The sequence below is a fragment of the Heloderma suspectum genome, chromosome 3 (assembly GCF_057233095.1).
Source record: "Heloderma suspectum isolate Gila_16-S chromosome 3, 16-S_ref, whole genome shotgun sequence".
Taxonomy (NCBI): domain Eukaryota; kingdom Metazoa; phylum Chordata; class Lepidosauria; order Squamata; family Helodermatidae; genus Heloderma; species Heloderma suspectum.
Window position 1 is genome coordinate 191511131 of NC_139460.1, and position 26081 is coordinate 191537211.

Here is a 26081-nt window from a genome sequence, read left to right on the forward strand (position 1 = left end):
GGGAATAATTATTCCTAGAAATATATCTCAAATGATTAGGTTAAATTTAAACAAGTTGATTAACGATATTTCATGAGATATAGATAGATGGGCATCTTTAAATTTGAGTTTATGGGATAAGGTGAATACACTTAAGATGAATACCATACCTCAAATTATTTATGTTATATGTGGGATCCCCTGCGAAGAGAAAACTCCCTGGAAAAGACCCTGATGCTGGGAAAGACTGAAGGCAAAAGGAGAAGGGGACGGCAGAGGATGAGATGGCTAGATAGCATCACCGATGCAATGAATATGCACTTGAGCACGCTCCGGGAGAGAGCGCAGGACAGGAAGGCCTGGCGTGCTATGGTCCATGGGGTCACGAAGAGTCGGACACGACTGAACGACTGAACAACAACAAATGTGGGATCCCTATACTTATACCTGGCAAATGTTTCCAAAAAAGTAATGCTTTGTTGCGTAAATTCTTTTGGGGTTCCTCTCCACTAAGAATATCTTTAAGAATTAACTTCCAGTTAATGAAGGCAGATTCAGTTTTCCAGATCTAGCTATGTACCATCAGGGCTATTTGCTGACCTCTACTAAATTTTGGTCTTTTCAACTCAGATTTGATTTTCCATCTTGGTCACTGTTGGACTTTTCTTGTCTGGAGCCTCTCTTTAAATGAACAGCATTAGGTTCTCGGCATATTAAGGTAGACAGAGCTCCTCCCAAAATTTTTGGCAGTTAGAGATGTTTGGCGTATAATGTCACATCAATTACAGTTTGATCCATTTTCCCATGCTAAACCGACTTTATGTGGAAATCCAAATTTAAGAATTGGCAAGAAAATGTTTTTATGGTGGACCTGGACAGATAAAATGATCTTTACCCTGGACCAGTTAGTGGGGGTTGATGATGAGTTCTTGTTATTTTCAACTTTGCGAGATCAATTTGATTTGCCTGCTACAGAATGGCAGTACTTGCAATTGAAACATTTGTTGGTTTCTAGATTCGGTCCTGCTGCTTTTACTGCTTCGGAGTCTCCATTACTGGAAATACTTATTGAAGCTTATCAGATATATCGACCCACAATCCATGTTTACAAATATTTATTATCAATGAATAAATATGATACAAGTGGTATACAGCAGGAATGGAACATGGAATTGGAACATCCTATTTTGTTTAATCAGTGGACTGCCGTCTTGGCATCTGTATCGGACATTTCAGTGGATCTTTGGTTATGCCTTACTCAGCAAAAACTTTTGTTTCGGGTCTTTTGGATGCCACAATGTCTTTTTAATAAAGGTTTGTCTAATTTGGCTAATTGTTGGAAGTGTAATGCAGTCAATGCTTCTCTTATTCATATGTTTTGGAAATGCCCAATGGTTGCCTCCTTTAGGGAGAAAGTTATTATACAGAAAAATTTTGTATTGGAAAGCTCTTTCATATTTACTGATGTAAATGGTCTTTTAAAATACTTACCTGCTTCTTGGAATGTAACACATGGTCAGCGTAAATGGATTTTTCACACCTTTTTGGTTGCTAAAAGACCGATATTACAATATTGGAAGGATAAAAGCTCACCGCCTATAACGCAATGGACTGAAGACTTAACAACACTAGCAACATTTGAAAGAGTGGTATATAGGTGTAATTTGCAGATGGACTTATATGTGGATATTTGGTCTGCTTTTACTGAAGTTTATGTGTAACCTTCCCCCACTTCCCCCACCTCGAATATTGTAATGTTAGAAAATGAAGATTTTTGAACATGTTGTATTTTTGTTTTTATTTTGTTCTATATTTTTTTCTTTGGTTTTGTTATGTTTTCAGTTTGTTTTCTTTAAATTCACGATAATTTTTTTTTAAAGAAGAATTGACTCCAGTTTGTATAAAACAGTTTACTTGCCTGAGCGTTGTAAAAGGGGATAAGAGTATTAATGGAAAATGCAATGGTAAATTCTATTAGGAGGGTATGATACATAACTGCTGTTCATGGAAATTGTCACTGTGTCTTTTGTGAGTACTATCCCCCTTTACTATGCTTATGAGAGATGACTCAAAGAGTGCTTATCAATGGGATCTTCTCAAACTGGGGAGAGGTAACGAGTGGGGTACCACAGGGCTCAGTCCTGGGCCCAGTGCTCTTCAACATTTTTGTTAATGGTTTGGATGAGGAGGTGTGGGGAAATTTAATAGAGAGAAATGCCAACTTCTGCACCTAGGACAAAGAAACCAAATGAAGAGTTACAAGATAGGGGATCCTTGGTTCAACAATACTACAAGCACGAAGGACCTTGGAATTGTTGTAGATCACACGCTGAATATGAGCCAACAATGTGATGTGGCTGCAAAAAAGGCAAATGCTATTTTGGGCTGCATTAATGAAGCATAGCTCCCAAATCAAGTGATGTGCCTCCCAGGAAGAACACCATGACAAGGGGGAAACCAACCTGGTCCTATACATTAGCCAGAGAGGGAAGAGCTGCAGGGAGCTCTCTCCACCCCTCCCGGCTAGGAAGAACACGCGGCTCCAACTGACAGTAATCTGGGTCTGCAGACTCCAGCCTCATCCATCAGCCAGAGACCCGAGGGCTGCTGGGAGGCTGCACCTCCTGCCTCCCAGGAAGAGCATCATCACAAGGGGGAACCAACCTAGCCCAGTACATTGGCCAGCGATGTATTTGCTTTCTTTCCCCTCCTCCCTCCAAACCCCCTTTCCTTTTGTGTTGTGTCTTTTAGATTGAAAGCCTGAGGGAAGAGACTGCTTTAATATTAGCATTTGTAAGCCACCCTGGTAGCCATTTTTGGCTGAAGAGTGGGGTAAAAATGCGCTAAATAAATAAATAAACAAACAATAGTTCCCCTCTACTCAGCACTGGTTAGGCCTCATCTGGAGTACTGTGTCCAGTTCTGGGCACTACATTTTAAGAAGGATGCAGACAAACTGGAGAGGGTTCAGAGGAGGGCAACCAAGATGATCAGGGGACTGGAAACAAGGCCCTATGAGGAGAGACTGAAAGAACCGGGCATGTTTAGCCTTGAGAAGAGAAGACTGAGGGGAGATACGATAGTGCTCTTCAAGTACTTAAAAGGCTGTCACAGAGAGGAAGGCCAGGATCTCTTCTCGATCATCCCAGAATGCAGGACACGGAATAATGGGCTCAAGTTACAGGAAGCCAGATTCTGGCTGAACATCCGGAAAAACTTCCTGACTGTTAGAGCAATACGACAATGGAACCAATTCCCTAGGGAGGTGGTGGGCTCTCCCACACTGGAGGCATTCAAGACGAGGCTGGACAGCCATCTGTCAGGGATGCCCTGACTTGGATTCCTGCACTGAGCAGGGGGTTGGACTCGATGGCCTTGTAGGCCCCTTCCAGCCCTACTATTCTATGATTCTATGATTACTTGCACAGCAGTTACATGGGCAATTCAATACCTATTTAGATCATACGAATCACCTCTAAGTAATACACTGGATTTTCACGAATTTGGCAGTCTAGCTATCTCAGGTTTTGTATCTTGCAAAGACAAAAGCCAAGTTGGCTTCATGGCTGTACAGTGCAACTTGAAAGGATGTGGTCAGTGTTCCGAGTCAGTTCAAACATCCAGTGTGCACATGCCAGACCCCTGTACCATGTTAGGATACAAACAGGGTCACCAACGTGAATAGGTTTCCCCACATCAAAATCTGCCGCTTTATTAAAAGTTTATACAGCCTCCTGAAGCGTAAGAGCATCCCGTGTGGATGGCAATATTGTTGCAGGTGAAGGCTCAAACAACTGTTACTCCACATGCCTTCTGAGGCATTACTGTCATGCAAGGACTGTGCTTCAGGATCACCTCAATGTTTGTATTGCTTCTGAGGCCCTGTTCATAACTGCAGTGACTCACACGGATGGCTGCTTAAAACAGAACTTAATGGGCAAGAAGTACACCACAAAATAAGCCGTTTCTGTGTGCCTATCCCTCTGCAGTCTTGGTGGGTTTTAAACACACCATGGCAAATTCTGGAAAAAAGATGTGTGTGTGTGTCATAAGCTGCCCAAACCCACACGAGGGGGCTGTACACACAAAGGCTTAACATGAGGTGCTCCTTCCACACAATTATGTTCTGAGTTAGAATGCAGAGGGATTGCAGCAATAAGAAAATGGCTTTCGGTACTGTGCACAGCTCTTTCTCCCTTTCCATAAATTGCTTTGATTGTTTTAAACAGAATCATGCAATATAACTCCCCCCCACCCCCCGCCGACTACTGCTGCTGTTGCTATTGTTGGTCTTTCATTCCTACTGACCATAGAAACTTCAATATCTTCTTCCATTTCCCCTCCCGCTCTATTCCATTTCAGGCCAAGCCTTAAAAGTATTTTTTTGGATTGGCTTTTGGGGTGCTAGCAAAGGATGGTGATTTTGGATTATCATTTCATTCCATGGAAAGGGTGCTTGTCACTCTGAGCCTTCAACATAGAGTGGACAACAAGGAAAGGAAAACCAAACAAACAAATAAAACATTCTTTGCCACAAAATGCAGAGTTTCTGTATTTATCCTGCATAATTCTTATTCATTTGGTTTTCCATAATGCAGTATTTAGATCTGATGGGAGGTACTCAGCAAACTCCTAGTTCTGTTTGCAGATTGTTTTATAGAGCATTTGTTTTGCTTTTCTATGTATTTTGAACCACTCTACGTCCTTGGGATAGCATTGGTGAAAAAGAAAAAATAATGTGAGGAGAGAAACAAGCAGTGTATTAATCCTTCATGCTTTGTGATCTAGAAATCACAGGGAATTTTAAAGAAACGGTGGGAATTTTTGTGCAGATTTTATACAAGCCCCCTTTACAAATTCATTCCATTCTTCATTCTTTTCTTGCCTTTAAAAGGCATTAATATTATTACATGCGCTATTATTGTGCTGTGTGGCACTTGGCTGCTAACTTGCAGACAAAGCAAACACCCTTGTCAGGCAGCATTTGCAACTATCCCACTCTGCATCCGGCATGAGCACAAGCCACCTCTGGCTATGTGATGTGTAACAATGTGACTTCATTGCTACTAACTTGCAGGCTGCAGAATTCAACAGATTTAGCAGACACTCATCTGAGAGTGAAAACAAATAAAATTCTCCACTCGGTCAATTGTTGTTCTCTTGCTAGGATCACCAGAAGTTGCCTTTGTGTGTGCATGCAGTGCAATGCAGTGTTGCGACCGTCCCTTAAAAACCCATCATACCAATCAGCAGGTTTAACTGTCAAGCAAGCTGATGTAAGGTCCCTTTGAATTACAGAGTGAGGGATATTCTTCCTGCCAGGTCCTGTCCCCTGTAGGCACTACAGAGAAGTATTATAGGGCAGTTCTTACCTTGGGAATTAGCCTGCAAGACCCCAATGCTGTCATCAAACTGCATAGACTTGATGTTGAGTGACGCCAAGATGCATTCCTTGTCCTGCAGCGAAGTATCATCAATATTATTCTGATTGGCTGACAGGATTACGCACATGTCGCAGAGGTTGATGTTGACAGCCCTTAAATCAGCTCGACTTAATGGTGTACCCTTCGGCAGAGGGGGGGGGGAAGGGTGGGGGGATGGAAAAAACAAATTAAATACTGAGAAGGAGCTTTGGGAAATTATTTAGCAAGTATCCTTTTTATGCTCTGACATTAAGCTGGTCTAACTATGTGCCAGGGAATAGGAGAAATGTGCTAATCTAAAGGGTAGTTGGTGCTGATGGCAGCATTTTAGCGTTAAGTCTCAATACTCAGTCAAGCTATTACTAACAAACAAGGAACAGGAACGATGCCAGCACTCTGCATCTTGTCTGCAACTCGGAATCCTCTTGATTTCAGTCACTTTTATGTGGTAGGTTCTGGCTTTCTGGGCGTAGTAAGGGGTGTATTTAAATATCTGCCACTTGTAATATTGGGCCATGTAGGTCTTGGGCAAAATTTAAGCAGGGATGCTTTTTGTGCCCAAATGTAACCCTAAATAAAACACACACACACACACCACACCACACGAAACAAACACATACTACCTGAAGCAATACACAGAAAAGGTTAATCTCTTTCTAGTCATTCCCCCCCCCCCCATTGTGCTTAAACAAACTGATATTTAAAGCTGTGTGATTAAGACCTTTTAAAGGGAAACCTGAGTGCATTCTCCAGGAGCAAAATTACTCTTCAGACAATGTAACAACATGTTGTAATGCTCTTATGGGGTGGGGTGCAACGGAAGTTTACTTGGAATTAAGGAAAGATTTAAACATGACGGCCCCTATGTGAAAGTCACCAAAATGTGTGACAAGGTTCACTTTAAAAAAGACCCAGATCCATAAAATGGTAAATGCATGCATATGGGCCACTGCAAAGAATATGTGCCAGTACATAAAGGCTTTTCAAATATTATGGCTGCCACTTGGAGCATGCCCACAGATTAGCGCGTGGGGGGGTGTCTGTTCAGCAAGGCACAATGTTTAAATCAGCATGTGTGCCAATCCCTACATGTATAGGATTTGCATCCTTGCATGACTTCTTTTGAAGTCATAGCTGGTGTGTAAATGTTGTATGGTGTGGGTCAATGCCCAACATTAGAGCCTTTTAAATATGATGCTGAGTCATATGGAATGTAACACAGGTAGGTACACGGGGCTTGCCCAATACCTTGGTGAGACTGAACATCATGGAGAGATGAATGGACAGTTCTTGTTAATTTTCTTGTGTTTTGTGATAAGGGGGTGAGCGACTCATGATAGGGCTGCAAGTTTAAAAGGTAATATGAAGCAGCCTGGACAGATATTATTTCACAGTCCAGGCTAGGTTTAAAGCCTTGATGCTTTTAGGAGGAAAAAGAAAGGGAAAAAAAGTATATTAATGCAAAGCATTTGATGTGGAAATCATTGCAATTTTCTTGCTGGATTGCACCTTGGTCACTGGGTGTAAACAGCAACCTAATAGAAATTTGCAGTGCAGTCAGCAGTGAGGCATAAATGGTGACACCAAGTAGTGAAGAACTGGGGCCCATTCAATTCTGGACTCATTGTGTTACAAAGAAATTCATATCATCTGACCGTATGCCCCTTTAAAAAGATGAAATGCCACTGTCAGGCTGTTAAATAAAGCAAAGCCAGCGGGCCAGCATTTTGAAGGTCTTTATGGATGCAGATAGATGAGGTAGATAGACAAATAATACAAAATGTTTTCTATGGTTTCATAGGCATAAATAATGCCATAAGTAATGACTGTCATGCTGTCAGAAAAAAATCATAACATCAAAATTGGCTGCATGCAGGGCACTCAAGCAAGTGTTCAATAGATAACATAGCTAACATATTTGATAGCAGCTGAAATTCATCCTTGACGAGGGACTGAGCACGTCGGCAAATTTCTTCTAATAAGGTCTCCCAGGGTTTAGTTTTCATAGATACAACAAACAGGGAAAAGGCCAAGTCCTGAGGCCTATTAACCAGACAAGAGTCAAACAAGGAAGCTCAAGATCAAAGCCAGAATGGTTCTGTTCAGTTGGAAGAAAGGAAGAGAGAGAGAGAGAGAGAGAGAGAGAGAGAGAGAGAGAAAGAAAGAAAGAAAGAAAGAAAGAAAGAAAGAAAGAAAGAAAATAACTGTGGCTTTGCACTTACAGGCAAGATAGAGACTTTGGGGAAGTTATTCATTGTCTCCCATTCCCTCCTCAGGTATTCAAGAGAGCCCACAAACACAATGTGCTTGAGCTCGTGGTAGTGGAAGTTACTGGCTCTTAAAGGCATTACAAAATTTCTTAGTCCAATCAGCGCTGATGTCACATCTCCAAATATGCAAACGACCACATGGCCACTTAACACTGTCATGGCTGCTTCACTTCGAGTCTGGAAAAGCAAAACAAATTCAGGGATGAGGGCCATACAGAGAAGAAAGAGTTTTTAAAAAAAAAATAATGCCATGTAAACCCTGAATTAAATCTGTGCACAGGGACACATGACAGCATGAGTAATTATTATTGTATTTATATTTTAGCAATATAGACTATTAGCAGGATACTCAGCACTTTAGGAAAAACAGTGTGGTGCAAAGGGGAACAAAATGTTTCCTGGTCAAGTAGTATCCTACACTGTTGGCATATGAGATATCAGCCTGGTCTTGGAAACCGAGGGCTGGTCTTGGAAACTGATCTAGGTATTACATACTTAGTGTCATGCTAACACAATTCATCAGAATACCCTGGGGGCAGGGTAGGGATGCCATGCAATATACAGCTTTCCAGGATAGCCAGACATGGGAATCACTCATAGGAGTGATCCCTTGACAGAGAAGGAAAACCTGAATATAAATCTTAAGAATTCAGAGGAATTACTTTGGGTTTAATGCATGATTTATTGCTGGCAGTCCGATATTCTATGGAAATTGATGGACCATTGCTGCTGTACTAACATACCACATTGATCTCTGTTATCCTGTTTCTTGCACAAGTGGCATAGGAGGTATGGAATAGGGGCAGCAAATAGACGGCTTGGCCCAAATCTTCTGTCTGTATAGTGAGCAATGAGCTGGGGTGTGTGTGTGTGTGTGTGTATGCGCATGCACAGTGCACATACCCACATTTCTATGTATGATTCCCTGCATCCACATATTTGCATTGCTGGCAGACATGCAGAGCAAAGCTAAGTTAATTATTGCAGTCTCAATCATAATCAGCAAAATGGTATAGATAATAATTTCAATTACTGGACAATCCTTGAAATCTCTGTAGTAGTAGCTTCTGCATATCTAGGTTAATCTTACCCCCAACACACACACGCACACACGCGTGCGCACACACACACACTATGACCATTTGACAAATATTAAGTAACTCTGCTCCACCATCTCTACCACTCTTACCCACAGGAAGGTCTCTTGTCCAAATCTGCCCTTTCTCCCTTCCTGCCCCCTGTGTGCAGAACTCCTCTAATCTGTCCTCAAAACCTCTTTCATGAGACCAAGGCTTAACCCCACAATCCTCATTCCCAACTGTAACCAAATTTTATTACGGATTGATTGGTTGCATTTATAGCCCATCTTTCTGCCAAAAATGGCAGACAATGACAATAAAATTCAAATTAAAAAAAAACCTTAGTTAAAACATAACATAAAAACAGATCCTTAAAAACACAACATTAAAAGAAATAAACAGCATCCAACCAATTAAAAACCCCTTCAGCAACAGACCAACTTACATGCCAAAGGCCTGTTACTGCATTTATCACCTTTGTTTCTATTTCCCCTTCCTGTGCTGTCTTCCCTGGAGTCTGTTCTAGATTGCAAGGTTTTTGAGGACAGGGACCTGATTTTTTTCTCAAGTAAATTCTGTAAGGCACCATGTAGACTGACAGTGCTGTATAAAACAATAATAACCTAGGAACAATACTGGCCAGGATCCCAACAAGTGATAGGTATGCATAGGACAGAAGTGTGCGCACACCCAGGGTTTCCTTGGTCACAAGTGACCTGTCTTTTACAAAGGATGTTTGCAACAAAAACAAAGAATAAAACCCCGGTGCACATCTGGCTATTCCCCTGGACATGTGTATCTCTATTAGGATCTTGCCCCCTCGAGAGCCTGGCAAGATTTGCTGCCAGATGAACTACTGGTTTGACTCATGAGAAGTCCACCTGGTATAACATCACTTCTAACACTAAAAGGAAAAAAATAATACACCTAAGGAGATCCAATTGCAGGAAACAGACATGAGCAGACTGTGGAATTAAATGGGTGTATTTACAGCTGGGGACAACCTGTGGTATGCACAGCTATCGTTTCAAAGTTGTCCAACTCTGTCCTAAACTGGCATTTTGCTCACAGAAGGTCTAAACAACGTTGACTATGGCTAACTGAGCACACACTGTAATTTGGTTGCTATGAAAGGGCCTCACACATATGCCCTTTCCCCATGCAAATAAAGTGAATGAACGTTAAGTCACAACCAGACAAGGAGGGCAGTGCAATGTCATTTTTTTTAACAGGCAAACTTTTTGAAGTGGAACATTAAGGTCATTAGTGTCATATCCATTTGAAATATATTTAAAATAATCTAGCTGACATCTGTCACCCTCAGTTATTTAACGTATGGGAAAGTTGACTTGGTGGTCTAATGAACACTGTGGAATGCATATCATTTTAAACAGTTTTGAAATAAATGCATAACAATTTATTCAGTGGAATTGACTGGTTTATCGATTGCTTAAATGCCAATATTGCCATTCCAGACAATCTCATGGTTATTATACCAACTCCCAGAGGAGCCTGAGGAACAAGGTTTTGTCTCACAATCTTCAGAGTAAACCAGAGCTGTTGTTATTATTGGTTGGACCATTCAGTGGTGCAGGGAAATCTTGAGAAAGCAAACGCTGAAAAAAGCTGCATCAACTACAACAAAGTGAAGAGCCACCAGGGAGTTCATTTCACATATCATCACTTTTGTCTGTGAGATGTGGAGTTGCTACTCTTTGATGCAAGTGCATGAACATAAATGGCACAAACTTTCACTAAATATAACAAACTAGGAGAGGCCTTCTAATTATATTTAATTAGTTGAATCAGTTTGATGGCTACCCCCACAAGGAATAAAAGGAAGATGGAGAGAACACCAAATAAGGAGTCTGATACATAGAGAAATAGCTTCACATTTCAGCTTGCTTGTCTGAGGACAGAACTTGATGTTTCAGGAGACACAGGACTGCTGCCAAAAATGGCACCCCGTGTTAATGTGTAGTAACACTTATCCCAATTCACCAGCCAACAATGTGGGAACAGAAGCAGAGAAGCATTGTGACGTAAGGTGTTACTACATGATACAGAGCAGGAGGGTAGAGCTCAATATGAAAATGCTGCTTTCATCAGCAGCCCCTTTTTTCTTGTAATGTCTAGATTTGCCTTGAAAATGTGTGAAATCAAGGGTACCACTTAGCAAAAATGGATGAACATGCTGGTTGTTGTAAGATATAATATATAAACATTTTGTTCTGTGTTGTCACCTGGTTCTAGAGCAGCGCGTACATCTAAACTTTACCTATATGGTCATGTTTTGAATCTAGTGAAGTTCTTAAACTTTGCCATTTGACTGGATTGAAATGAGAACTTAAGTGCTATACATATGGACACTTCCTTTAATAATCAGTGGGCACATATCAGAGGAATAGCTCAAAGGTCATAGATAGATATTTCTGAGTATAGCATAATAGTTTTTGTTCTGGTAACCAAGGCTGCACTATTGATCTGATCAACTGTATTGATCAGATAACTCATAAAGCATATTTAAAATACTTATTTTGAATTGGGCCTTAACATTATGAAAGCTACTGAATCATGTTGTTGGCATAATTGTAAAGTGTCTGCTGCAAAGTACATACCTACAGGCTCTCTTGATCCTATGGCTGTTCCATATAAAAATGACTTGTTTGTATGTATTTAATCAAGAAACCTAATGTCTTCCTTGAATAGTCTCTAATTATCACATGGTCAGCATGTAACTCCTGGGTCACTCAGTATGGATATAGTTATTTCATTCTCTACAGCCACTTACAGCTCTCTGCTCTTTGCCCCTAAGCCATGAAGCTACTTGACCTGAAGGTACGCTCTCCCTACTCTGTGGTAAATAATTACATCAGGCACCATAAGAGGTAGATCTTGACAGAAAGTAGGAGTCACTGCTGTAGAATATACAGACAGAAAAGAAAACCTCCATGAGCTGCACACCCCAAAATCTGTGGAGCTACCAAGTCATGAAAATGGGCTAGGGAAGTAACATACGGCCTACAGTTTGTAGAGTTCTCATCCTAGGATTCAATTAATTACTGAATTGGTTGTAGATAATAAACAAAAGAAAGCACTAAGAAATTCAGCATAGTTCAATCTGATTGTATGACATGATTCAGGAGGTGTTGCTTCCTTTCAGATACCCACCAAAATAACCTTGTCAATCTCCTTCGGTGGACACCAATGAAACATTCCTGTGGAGTCATATTTTTTCACATTGCAATCCATGTTGTCAACTTGTTCATTGCCAGGTATTAATAAGGGGTCATGTCTGAGAAAGAAAATATGTCAAGGTTAGTATCAGTGGACATTATAACAAGGAGCAGTGCATGTAATAAGCTTTGTACACCTGTTTTCAAGAAGTTAATGAAAATATGAGATTAGCTTTAAATGTGGGGAACTGAGATGTTGGGGCAGGGGAGAGAAATAGTTTCACAATAACCTTTCAACAACAACAACATTTTTTAGTTAAATTAGTCTTTCCATCACCTTAATATACACAAATGCTCCCCCCCCCCGCTCCTCCTGCCAAATAAGCATCACAGGAGTCTCTTAGCATCTGCAATGAAGTAGAAAGGAGCCCCATGCTGACTGACTAGTATGAGGATAGAAAGCCAATAGCTTGCTTTTAGTATATACAACTTCTGAAGTGACGCTCTTCGAAGCAAAAGCTTTAACAGGATGCACTTTAAATATTTTAGCAATTTGCCCAGTCATATGTTGCTTTCCCAATCTGAAGCCCTTTAACGATTCAGCAGTGTGTCATTTTACTGCAAACTGACTAACAAATGCCCATGTTCGGAACACATGCTTTAATACTAAAAGAACAATGCCCATTTTCTATGACAGCTGTAGTGTCTGCAGCAAGCATACTGCGTAGTAGTAGTAGTAATAATAATAATATACTTTCCAACCTTATATATTAAAGGTGAACCAGGAGCCAAAAAGGTTGTAAAATCAGGCTCTGCCTTCCACAACCCCCACTCCAGCATGCTGCATTGATCATGTCGTCTTGAGCTTCCAACTTTAGTGACACAGTACAGATTTCTAGTCTTCTACCGCTCCCTTCCCCAAGCCCAAGACAGGGGGTGTCTACTAATTCTATATTTACACGTTTCTAATTCTATATTTACAAGTTAATTCACTTCCCTGGAGTTGATGCACCAGCACACTAATTTTCAAACTGTTCCAGAATCTTGAAGTTCCTTGAAAGCTTATCAGGGGTGCCTACAAAGGAGTGAGTCTCTTCTGTAGCTGTGCCACAACTGTGTAATACATCTTCATAAAGGTAAAACTGGCACTGATGCTGCAATTTTGATGCCAGGTACTTTAATTTAGGCATGCCTGATAGCCTGTTCTAGTTTTGTTACTCTTCATCGATGGTGGCGAAGTTTATTGTTTTAGTATTTGTCTTATTTTGTGTGACTGAGTTGGTCAGTATTGTTTGTTTTACTTTGTATGGCCAATTGACCATGACCTTGTACACCCTCCCTGGTATTCATAAAGATGAAAGGCAGTTTATAAATATTTTAATAAAGCAAGAAAATAAATAAGGGTTCTTTAATAAGATAAGGAATAGTGGAAAACCACAACCTACATTGCCCAGCCTTTACCAATTTCTTCATGCAATGCACAGCCACAGGGGAGTGTTGGGTGAGTGTGCCCTCTCAGCTCATGTGAGGCAACAATGATGAGGCCCAACAGGCCTGGCCAGTGCCCCACGCAAACTGAGTCTATTCCCTAGAACATGCTACAGAATGCTCTACAATGCGCACAGGTTGTGTGGCAGGTGGTTCAGAGTTTCTTAGCAGAACATATTGATGTGAAGAGTGTTTCTGCAGCTGGAAAATTTGAAACCTCCCATTTGGGGAGGGGCCTTTTCCCCTTCTCCACCTCTCCAGCATGCCTGCACAGGATTCTGACCCAGTACAACGAACGTGTTCTAGCTGTCCCCATCAACTTGAGTGTAGCTTGAGGAATCTTGCATTGCTGCAAAGGTGCAAAGTGAGAGTTCCTGGAAATCTTTCACAAAAAGGGGAAAACACCACTTGTTTGAAATTAAGATAATTATTTTAACCTTGATGGCCAGAGGCTGTAGGTCTTCAATACACAGCAATATCCACGCTTTTGTGCAAGGGAATAAATAGAAACCAATTGTGCGGGCTTCAGAAAAGCTACCAAGCTACTTTTCTCACATCTATATCTCTAACCATATAAATAGCTTCTCTGTTCTCATGGCAAAGATTATGTGCGCCTGGGTTAAAGCATAGAGGAAAGTACATCTTTTCAGGGGTTTGTGGAGCATATAATGCCACTTATCATCAATTAAACTCAAGAGCAACACTAAATGCCATGCTACAGCTGCAAACCCAAAAAGCATGCCTGGAAGACAACAGCCTAAAGCAAAACCACAAATCCCTTTTCCAGCAGACCTGCTGTGATAGTCAACATTATATTTTAAAGAGCACTGCGCCCCTTGCAGCCATTTATAATACTCAAAACACATTCAATTGGCGTTTTCAACTTTGGAACTTCTTCTGACTGACCTGACAATGGAGGAAAAAGTCAGGAGAACAAAAAATGATTTGCTCATTTTTTAATACTGCCATTTAACTCCATTCACTTTCTTCACAGTTTTAGCCTTCTGTATTCTGGGGGTTCTGTTACTTAAAACAAGAATGGCCAATTGGCCCTCCAGAGGTCCTACTATATTTTAATCAGGGTGCATGAAATGTTTTTGATCACTATTTCATTTGCAAGGAAAAGGGAGCCAAAGTATTATGCAAACAGCTGACAGTATGCTTTGTAAATTTTGTTGGCAGCTAGTGATTAAGAGTTGTGGCCTAATCTTGCTAAGGCTGCAATTCTATACAGGCCTACTTGAGTGCAAGGCTCACACAACTCAGTGAGACAGTTGCATAAAATGTATTAGCAGTGCCCAGTCTGGAACCAAAGGATATCCCATGGAAATGTGCCCCAGTATTTGGGATGATGGATCACCCCATGGAAGGCAAGGGAGAACATGTTGCTGGTTTTGCTCATCTTTTGCATTACGGTCTGTACTAGAACTAGCTAGGGAATTAGTAGAGGCTATTAGGATATCCTAATTCTGCACAGCCTTCATCCACTGCTACTAGGCCCTCTCATCCATGATCTAATCCACTGCATACCTCTTGCGTCTGTATTATAAACTTCATTTCTTATAAACTTTACTTTATTACTATCTCATGAGCATTACAAACCACTGCCAATCTGCTTCTGGCTTCATTTCTCAAGCTCCTTACTCAGTACTTTCATACAATCCAACTGTGTGTGCTCTGTATCTGTGAAACTCTTTTTGTTAGACAACAGACACTAACTTTATTATAGAGTCTGATTACTGTGAGTGGATTTGGGTTGTTCCAGCCCTTGGGTTGTTCCTATCCTCTACCTAGGGATTTTCCCAATTAGTGAAATTCTGTGGCCATCCCCAACTTAAAGTTATATGCTCCTGCTGCCTTTCTTCTGTACTGAAGCTCCACCAGATCTAAAAGAGTCCAAGGCTTTGTATGCACACGTTAACTGTCACATATCCGGTTGTAGGGTACAATTGGAAGGGACATGACATAGCCACCTTGCTGAAGCTAAGCAGGTCTGGGTCTAGTTTGTGCCTGGATGGAAGACTAGGCACTCGCCAGGAATCCTGTGCATGCTGCCTTGAATTCCATTGTGGGGGCTGGGGCTGGAATGTCAGAATATAAATAAATACAATATTTTTGCAGGCAAGGTAGCAAGTACAATGTTGTACTGCCTAATTTCTGGCTCTCTTCTAAAGAACACTCCTACGCTGTCACTATTTAAATCATGATTACTGATAATCATAATCACTATACCAATAGTACAGTCAGAACACAAAGTATACTTTCAGTTCTTATTGTTCCTCACATCTCCCATTTCACTGATGGACAGCTAAAGCCAAGAGAAAATGGCTGAGGACATATTTGAATTATACCCAATGTTATACCCATTAGGCCATAACTCTAATATGGCAAAACTCTAATATGACAACCAGATTAGATGTGTCAATGTGGGCCCAGTATATTAATAGCCAGGAATGGGGAGAAGTGGCAGGTGGGGAAAGGATAAAGCACTCCCAGCCCATTGCTTCTCTGCTCCAAAACCCCATTCTGAAGCTGCTCTGGGCTTATGGGCTGATCTACACTTATGGGTTTTTACGCTTCCAATGAGGTTTCACCGCCCGTCTTTCACACTACGCAGTACCCGCCTTGAACTGGAACCGGAATTTCCCGCTTCTGTGCTCCCACTTTCAATACCCTGATATCCCAGTATTTCCCCTTAATGTGCTCTGGTTTTCTGCCTTCGCTACCATATCTGGTCGTAGTCCCCTCCCCTGCCTGTCCATATATGGTGGTGTTTGTATTTCCCTCCTGTCCAATCACAGTTCTCGATGGCCCCATGTCATCTTCTGGCTACTGATCGGATCGCTTCTTCAGCACTCAATGTTTCCTCAGCAACAAGCAAAGGGCTGGATGTGTGCGCGCTTGTCTGATCTCGGAAGCTAAGCAGAGTCGGCCCCGATCAGTACTTGGATGGGCGACCACCTGGGAATCAGGCTTCCTGCATTGAGCAGGGGGTTGTTCTATCCCTTCAAATGAGACTAAGTTTTAACCCCTTCTATCCCCTGCTTTGGCTTTTTTTTTTTTTTTTTAATTAAGGTGTTATCTTCGAAGAATCGTGGCTTCTCTGCAATTTTTTTTTTCTAATTCAGGCATGATCTTCGAAGAATTGAAAATTTTGAATTTTCAAATCTTCAAAGATCATGCCTGAATTAGAAAAAAAAGAAACTGCGGAGAAGCCACGATTCTTCGAAGATAACACCTTAATTTAAAAAAAAAAAAAAGCCAAAGCAGGGGATAGAAGGGGTTAAAACTTAGTCTCATTTGAAGGGATAGAACAACCCCCTGCTCAATGCAGGAAGCCTGATTCCCAGGCAGTCACCTATCCAACTACTGACCGGGCCAATGTGAAGCTTTGAATCTTCGAAGATGCCAGAAGCCCCCCCCCCACGAGCGCTGGGTGCCGCCGCCACTGCCCCTGTTCCTTGCGCCTGCTGTCAAGGGCTGACGCAGGGAAAAGAGCGTTGGCACCCCCCCCAGCCACTTGCCCTGGCCTCCAGCAGGTGGGGGTGGAGGATAGGTGCCTCCTTCTTCCCTCCACCCCAACCTGCTACAGTGGTGGCAGCAAGGGACAAGCTGGTGATTTCCCCCAAAGCCAGGAAAACATGCGGAAAACGACAAGCCTCTCCCGCACCACTGTCGTGCAGTGGGCGTGGAATCAGCAGAAACAGGAAGAGTTTCTGATCCTCCAATGAAAGCCGCCGTGTTTAAGAGCAGGAAAACAGCACAGCGCTCGAGTGTGAACTGAGCTCGCTCATTCGATGAAGCACCGCAAGGGGGAAAATGGCTGTAGGGATGTATGAAAGTCACTTACCTTTTCGAAGGGTGACATTCGCGGTGGGGGGGAGGCGCTCCGTCCCTCCCCCCCGAAATTCTGGCTGGGGGGGCGCTCCATCCCTCCCCCCCAAAATTCTGGCTGGGGGGGAGGCGCTCCGTCCCTCCCCCCACGAATCCTGGCCGGCCGGCTCCGCAAATGGTGGCAGCTAGAGCCGCTGCCGTTTGTGTCCCTGCAGTTAGCCATGATAGGCTACGTAAATGTTTACATAGCCTATCACGGCTGATTTAAAAGAAAAAAAACCCCGCGCGTACGCAAATGGTGGCGCCCATGGGCGCCGCCATTTGCGTTCCTTATTTTGGCACGTCTTAGTCTACGTAAACGTTTATGTAGATTAAGACGGCAAAAATAAGGGGAACACAAATAGCATAGCGTCTACGCTATTTGCGTTCCCCTTATTTTTGCCGTCTTAGTCTACATAAATGTTTACGTAGACTAAGACGTGCCAAAATAAGGAATGCAAATGGCGGCGCCCATGGGCGCCGCCATTTGCGTACGCGCAATTTTTTCCTTTCTTTTAAATCAGCCGTGATAGGCTACGTAAACATTTACGTAGCCTATCATGGTGTTTTTTAAAAATCTAGCTGTGATAGGCTACGTTAATCTTTACGTAGCCTATCATGTTTTGGTGTTTTTTTTTACTGGAAACGGCGGCGGCGGCAGCCGGTCGGAAGACCGGCCGCCACAGCCGCTGCCACCGAACCACCGCCAAACCGCCGCTGGAGCTGCCGCTGCCACCAGGAAGATTCGCCAAAGGTAAGTCCCGTCCCAGTGGGGGGGCGGGGGGGGCAGACCGTTTCGCCACCGATTTTGGGGGGCCGAATGCGCTGGCATTCGGCCTCCCCGAGATTCGTGGCGAAATTCTCTGACATCCCTAAATGGCTGAGTGTGGATAATCACGTTTTAATGCAAGAGCGTTTAACCCAACAGGACACCGAATTCGTTGCGATGGCGGTTGCAATGTAGATTGGCCCTAAGTTACAAACACCTGTGTGCAATGGATAGGCCATTCGGGAAGGGAACATCAGATGTGAGGGATCCACAGTCGTGTTGTATGTGTGTAGGGCCAATTAATATGTTTCTTCCTAAAAAAAGAGGGTAATTGTTCTAATCTGACCTATGCACAGAGTCCTCCTGTTGGACGTAACTTGACGTACACAGTAGGGGTAGTATGAGTTTCTCTTCTATGTAGAGGTTCCACAGCCCTGGCAAGTTTATGAACCAGGCCCATGTATCAGTTTTTGCTGAGAAATATTAAAGTTGCCCTCCAAGAGAGTAATTTGTGTCCATGGTGGGGAGGTAGGGGCACCTTGACTCTCCAAATGTTCCGTTTCTGGTTTTCATGCACTGAATGTAGTCATATGGCTGGTTTGGGGTTTTTCAAATGCGGGGGAAGTGGGGGGCTCGGGACAAGCACCTTGCAAATGTACCATGTCTAGATGCAGTGGGTAACGTCTCACGCCTTTCACATTTTCTCTTACAAATGGCCTAACAAATTGTGGCAATTAACATGCTGTTAGCGTTAGATGTAGGCAGCGAATGCAGGTGCCAATAATTCAAAAAGCATTTAGAGCTTTTACACCCCAGCTGAATATTTCATAATGTGCTGCATTTTTCACTATTTGCTCAGTGGGTCTCTGTCACTTCAATCTTCCCCCAATGCTTTGACTGGCACTCCAAAGCTCCACCAAGCCAAGACTGACGGCTTGTCACAGGCAAACTCTGCTGACTACTGCAGCGGCTCCCTGGGAATGGCTGCAAAGGTTGTCACACTGCTCTGATGGAACTCAGCAAATGTTTTGTGACTAATACACGCAACATTTGTCAGCTAATATTAGCCATTCCCTCTGACCCTCTCTAGTCTATACCAATGGCATTACATTGTAATGAGAATGTGTAGCCTGTGTGTGTGTGTGCGTGTGTTGCACTAATGACACTTTCCGGCTGACCTTTACTTTCACAAGTTTAATCAGCAATGCAATTTCCAAGGTTTCAAAGCACATGTGAAAGCAGTTTTGTCAGGTAAAAAGTACATGGCGCTAAGGAATGAAACTGCTCTTACATTCCTAACTCATAGTTCAGCTACCAATATCAACCTTGTACTGCCTACCAAACAAGGGGTTGGTTATTTATGTCCCCACAGACTTTAACATGCAGGGCAAATATTCAGATACCCTAGCCCTAGGTCAACAGTTATCCACTGCATAACAGGACCTCTTAATTTGTTTTCTATTCATGTTTCAAACCCAGGGATGGACAAATCTGTTCATTTTCCCCCGTGTCAGTTTCAGATTTCCCCTAATATATGTATTTTTACACATTTTATGATCCAAGAACTGCATCACAAAATTCGGAGAAGTGAGAAAACCAAAGGATAGCTGCATTCTGTTTCACATATTAGTTGGGGAAGTGCAAATTAGATCAGTTCCCTATACAAGGAGGACCCCCACCATCAACATAATCTGCGAAAGGTAAGTGACTTTTTGTACATACCTAGGTGTACTTAGCCTTTAGCCTCTTCCCTTTATCCTCTATCAGCTGCTGTGTTCAGGATATAGGTTATTTGGCAGTGTGGGAAAAAATGTCTAGCCCCCCACCCAAATCCACAGAATTGACTGAGAACCACCATTCAATGAAAATGACTTCCATCCGATCAATTACTTGACTTTCTGCCTGACCATAAAATGAATATTATCTATAAATTGAAGGTGTATTTACAGAATGATTCAGCATGTGTTAAGCTTGGGGGGAAATCATCCAGCATTACATCCAAACCGACAAACCATGGCTTGGGATGTTGGTCTTCCCTTGAAAGCTACTAATGGGACAGTATTTGAGGCTTTTTAGGGAAGATGGGGGGAGAGGGTAGCCACACAAACCACGATTGACATGTATGTCTCGACCACAAATCTGAGGTTGGAGTCTAATTGTTTCATGTTACTTCTGAACCACCCCACTATCTCTCAGCATTGACCTCCAATCTTTAAAATAAATATTCTCATTTGAAAGGAATTGTTTGGAAGACCTGCAAAGTAATAACGTCAAAGTATTTTGCATTTTTAAAGTGCTATATAAATGACAAGAATTATAACAATGTGTGTTTGCATGTTCTGTTGGCAACTAGTTAGTAAGAGACACGGCCTAATCCTGCCAAAGCTGCACTCCTATGCATGCTCAGCTTTGCTTTTGTTTTCAATTAAACACAGTTTATTGCTACAGCTGATCCCTAAACTGTGGATTATTTTAATGGTGGTTTATTGAAACAAGCCAGATTCATAAAACATGGTTTGAAGCTGTCTTTTTTCAGTAACCCACAGTTAAGACTAACCACAGTTTGTCCACATTCAGACATGGTGCTAAACTAGTTAAAAACAGAAGTGAAAGCTTCTGATCTCCTTGCTGCTGTGCCTGATGAAAGGGCAGCACACGAGCCCAAGGCTCATTTGTGTAATGCTAAACCACAATTTAGTGTTACATCCAAATGAGGCCAAAATGTCAGCAATGCCTCACCTAGAACCCAAGGATGATCTATGTTGTCATGATGTCGACCTATCCTGTGGAAAATTGCCCCCAAACTTTGTGATCTATCAAAGTCAAAGGGGAAGGGGCTGGATATGCTCATCTCTTGTTGTAACCATTGAAGCCTCCAGTGCTGGCCCTACCGTTACGCAGAGTGAAGCGGACAGCTCAGGTAGCGGATTTTGGGTGTCATGAATGGACAGGAAATCATTAGTTATTTATTATTTTATTTTTACTGCCAGTGACGGGGAGAGGCACTTGTGGGATTTTCTGCCTCATGTGCCAATAATTTGGCTGGCTATAGGTACTATGCACCTTCATTGGGTTAGTGGCATCATTTGCCACTCTGCCCCAGGCAGCAAAATGTCTCAGGACAGCCCTGTCTCTACTATAACAGTTCTAGTTAGCAGAAGTGTATTAGGTCATCCTGATCCTGCATAACCTTCATCCACTGCTGCTAAGCCCCCATCCAGCATGAAATGATGCAAGCCATGAGGGAGAAACCCATACAAGGGGAAGTGCCTGGCCATTTATCTGGATTATCTATCTTTGAAGATTCTGGAGTTTCAGTGTGTGCTCTGCATGTAAAGAAAAATGTAGCTCAGATTTTTATTTGGGTATTTAAAAAAGCTCATTGTGCTCATGGAAATTTAAAACTGGATGTTGAATTTGCATGCAGCCCGATTTGCTCTGTAGACATGAGAGTCTTTGAGCTTGATGCTAAAGCCAAATTCACACATTTCAAATCATTTAGTCTCTACAAGTGAAGAGTGGGAATGGGGATGAGCGTGCGAACTTCATTTCCCTTCATCATCATTTTCTACAAGTTGAGGGTGACTGTGAGCAGTAAAGAGCCTCCTGTATCTGTGGAGGGTCTCCGTGTGATTTCGAACTTTGGAAATCAGGGTTTTAAATTGCTTGGAATGCCTCCACAATGCACAGGGTCATCCTTCATTGTAGATGGCGACAAGATGCTGGAGGGGGTGTAGCTAGCACACTCATCCCCCCTCCTTAAGAAGTCTATGAGAGTTTCTCTTCATTTTTTACATGTCTTAAATATAAACTCCTTTTAAGTAACTGGGATCATGATTATAGCATTAAAATGTATATGAAGGAGGTTAACTGGGCTTGCTGTGATCAGGGCAATATCATCATGTAGCAATGAATTTGTTTTCTGCATCATGCAGGATTTTCGATGGGTGCCTCTCCACTCTGGATTTCTCTTTCCCTGGAATGTGCCAAAACACAAACCCATGTGTCTTCTAGAAGTGGTGGAACAGGCTTTTATCCAAATTCTTTATGGACAGGGAGGGATTTGGAAGAACTGTTAGCATATTTTTACCTGCCTGGAGCCCTTCGGGTGGCATGGGCTATAAATTGAATTAAATAAAATAGTAAATTATACTTATTTATTTGAATATACATCCTCCCCATCCCATAAGTGTATTAAAGAGAAAGGGTATGTGTAATTTGATATCAAATTCAGAACTTCAATTAAAACTGAACAAAACTGAATTCAGCATGTCTTTGTGGGGCAGGAGGAAAGCCATCCGCCCCAAACATAATTTAAATAGACACTTCGTGACTGCATTTCTGTACTTATTTGTAAGCAAGTCTCATTATGTTTCCACAAACCTTGCTGAAGCATTGTCTTTTCCCCTGCCACTTTGCAGAACCTTGGCAATCAATCGCTGAGCACCTTTAGGATGTCCAGTTTTGGTTGGCAGGGTGTGAAGGCAGGTGTAGGGTGGGGTTTAAAATCAGGGAAAATCCTCATGGTTGTGAAAGTGTCCTTGGCAACCAACTGGAAATTCAGCAGACCCAGGGCCTCTGTGATTTTGGTGTGTGATCAGGGACACTAATGATAGTGACCCTTTCCTGAGAGTGCTGTTTGTCTAGAGGCCAATGTCAAGTATATTATCAGTTTGGAGTGGACAGGGACAAACTATTTGTTTTCATTTCAGGCCCCTGGGCCCTGTCACATGCTATTTACTTCCACATTAAGAGGCTTTGTCTCAGCGTGTCTGACATTTCTTCCTACTCTGTGCACTGGACTCATGCAACTGCTGCTATTGAAGCACTGAGGACTAGATACACAACCCATCAGAATTTTTTTCCTGTGAAAATCTCACTGAAATGAACAGGGCAAACACACTGTAATAAACCTCCCATTCATTTTAATAGGCTTTATGGATGAGAAGTTTCTGTTGGATTGTGCTCTTCAGCATTGTCAGTACTTGTTTACACACATCGCTTGTCTGGATCTGGATCCCACAATTTTGCTTAAGTTGTCACCTTGGATTGAGGGCAACTGCTTTTTGATTAGGGACGGGTGAGAAATCAATTCAGTTGAGGTTTATTAATAGATTCACCCATTTTGTACCTCCCAGAACTGCAGGCGGACCTGAATGCAATTTGCAACTGAAAAGCCAAACATTTCTGAGCTTGTGATGCATTCCGTGGAAAAAACACTTTTGTTAACATGTGCACATTTGAAACATGTGCAAAGAAAATTGTGTGCATTTCTCAAATGCACACAAAACATTTTAGACAATGGGTGCAAGCATACAAAAATGCATATGTTTTAAAAATGCGCACAGCAATGTGTACGAATTGATATGTATGAACCAGGTTGGAATGAGCCTGGTGGTGGAAAAACTAGAACATGGATGAGAACTGCCCAACCCTATTTTTTATCACATGCAATAGGAATAAAAAATCCTAGTCACATTAAATATCACTGTATGTTGCAACAACAATAAAATACCCTATGAATCAATGCATTTCTTTCTCCAATACATACATTAATTGATGTCAGAAATGGCATGTAACATTTGGGGCACAATCCTATTCAGATAGGCGGCTGCCTCCGAACCTGGAGGCAACCGCCTATCCAATGCAGGGCAGGAGAAGCATGGAGGGGATCATTCCCTCCGCGCTTCTCCTGCCCTTTATTTTCGGCTAGACAGCCAATTGCGGCTGTCTAGCCAGAGGAGGGCTGAGTGGAGGAGGAGGCTGTTGTACGACACATTGGATGTGTCGTACAGGCATTTCCGCCCTCCCCGCCCTAGAATGCCCCAGGAATGCCCCTTTTCAGCTGCTCAGCTTTTCAGGTTAATGCATCCAGATGGTTTCCAGAGGACTCTGGGGAGGTTTCCAGCTGATATGGCGGGCTCTCCTGTCGAAACCCTGGTTGATCTGTGGAATGCAGAAATGACCTGGGCAGTTGACATGATTGCTCCTGAGCGTCCTCTCCTGAGGAAAGCTCAAACTGCTCCATGGTATACCCTGGAGCTGAGAGCAATGAAACAAAATAGGAGAGAGTCTGAGTACAGATGGAAAAGAACTCCTAGTGGATGCAGTCGAATGCTGGTATATGCCTATAGTAAAGTATATTCAGGGGCAGTGAGGGCGGCAAAAAAACATTATCTTGCTGCCTCTATTGAATCTTCTGTCTGCCGCCCAGTAGAGCTGTTCAGCGTCATCCAGGGGCTATTACATGCCGGCCCTAAGGACACTGTAGATCCCTCTGGGGCCCTCTGTAATGCACTTGCTAGGCACTTCCAGGATAACATCGCTTGCATCTGCCGGGACGTAGACTTAGGGGTAGACGAAAGTCACTTACCTGTCCTCGAAGCTTGTTTGCGGTGGGGGGGAGGCGCTTCGTTGCTCCCCCTGCGAAGTTCAGGCCGGGGGGGGAGGCTTCCCGCCTCACCCGGCCGAAATTCAGGCCGGGGGGGAGGCTTCCTGCCTCGCCCGGCCGAAATTCAGGCCGGGGAGGAGGCGCCTCGCCCGGCCACGAAATAAAAAGTTAAAAAAAAAAAGAACGCCCCCGTGATAGGCTACGTGACGATTAACGTAGCCTTTCACGGCTAGATCTGCAAAGTCAGCCGTGATAGGCTACGTTAATCGTCACGTAGCCTATCACGGGGGCGTTTTTTTTTCTTTTTCTTTTATTGCAATGGCGGCGGCGGCAGCCGGTCGAAAGACTGGCTGCTGCTCCCGCCCCGGACGAACACCCGCCGAACCGCCGGCCAGACCCGCCGCCGGGAGGGACATTTGGCAAAGGTAAGTCCCGTCCCGGGGGGGTGTGCGGGGGCGGGGGGGTGCGGAGAATTTCTCCCCAAAACTTGTTCGGGGGGCCGAACACGTTGGCGCTCGGCCCCCCGAAGTTTCGGGAAGAAATTCTCCGCCATCCCTACGTAGACTACAGTGTTATAGCTGGTGAATCTGGTGAGGTATCCAGAGCACAGCCTTGTCCTGTTCCGGATGAGTTTCAGTTGGTACAGCTCGAGGATGCTGACAAGGTGCTTGGACAGGTTTGTGCAACCACTTCCGTACTGGATCCTTGCCCCTCTTGGCTTATAAAAATTGTAGGGGTGCACGAAAGCCACTTACCTGGTCTCACAGCTTGCTTCGCGGTGGGGGGGAGGCGCTTCGCTGCTCCCCCCGAAGTTCAGGCCAGGGGGGGGAGGCTTCCCGCCTCGCCCGGCCGAAATTCAGGCCGGGGGGGAGGCTTCCCGCCTTGCCCGGCTGAAATTCAGGCCGGGGAGGAGGCGCCTCGCCCGGCCACGAAATAAAAAGTTAAAAAAAAAAAAGAACACCCCCGTGATAGGCTACGTGACGATTAATGTAGCCTTTCACGGCTAGATCTGCAAAGTCAGCTGTGATAGGCTACGTTAATCATCACGTAGCCTATCACGGGTGACTTTAAAAAAAAAAAGCGCGTAAAGATTACGTAGACTACGCAATTTTTGACTACACTATTTGCGTTGCCCTTATTTTCGCCGTAGTCTACGTAAAGATTTACGTAGACTACAGCTACCAAATAAGGAACGCGAATGGCGGCTCCCTATGGGGGCCTCCATTAGCCGTACGCATGTTTTTTTTTTTTTTTAAGTCACCCGTGATAGGCTACGTGACGATTAACGTAGCCTATCACAGCTGACTTTGCAGATCTAGCCGTGAAAGGCTACGTTAATCGTCACATAGCCTATCATGGGGGCGTGTTTTTTTTTTTACTTTTATTGGAATGGCGGCGGCTGCCGCCTCTGCCCCTGTCGAAGACCTGCCGAACCGCCGCCGGGACCTGCCGCCGGGAGGGACATTTGGGAAAGGTAAGTCCCATCCCGGGTGGGGGGGCGGAGAATTTCTCCCCGAAACTACTTCGCGGGGCCAAATACGTTGGCACTTGGCCCCCCGAAGTTTCGGGGAGAAATTCTCCCCCATCCCTAAAAAATTGGCAGGGAAGGAACAGCTGGCTGGGCCAGGGAGGT

General features: G+C 43.4%; 1 protein-coding gene across 3 annotated transcripts in view; it reads right to left on the reverse strand.

Annotated features, from left to right (window-relative positions):
• KCNMA1 (potassium calcium-activated channel subfamily M alpha 1) overlaps nucleotides 1-26081 on the reverse strand; it is an 829668-nt gene that overhangs the window by 70677 nt on the left and 732910 nt on the right. For all 3 annotated transcript variants that reach the window (XM_084845225.1, XM_084845223.1, XM_084845224.1), the window contains 3 exons: nucleotides 11923-12046; nucleotides 7625-7849; nucleotides 5352-5544 (listed from right to left, as the gene is read on the reverse strand). In XM_084845225.1, coding sequence (XP_084701351.1) covers nucleotides 5352-5544; nucleotides 7625-7849; nucleotides 11923-12046 — 542 coding nt within the window. The remainder of the gene's footprint in view (nucleotides 1-5351; nucleotides 5545-7624; nucleotides 7850-11922; nucleotides 12047-26081) is intronic.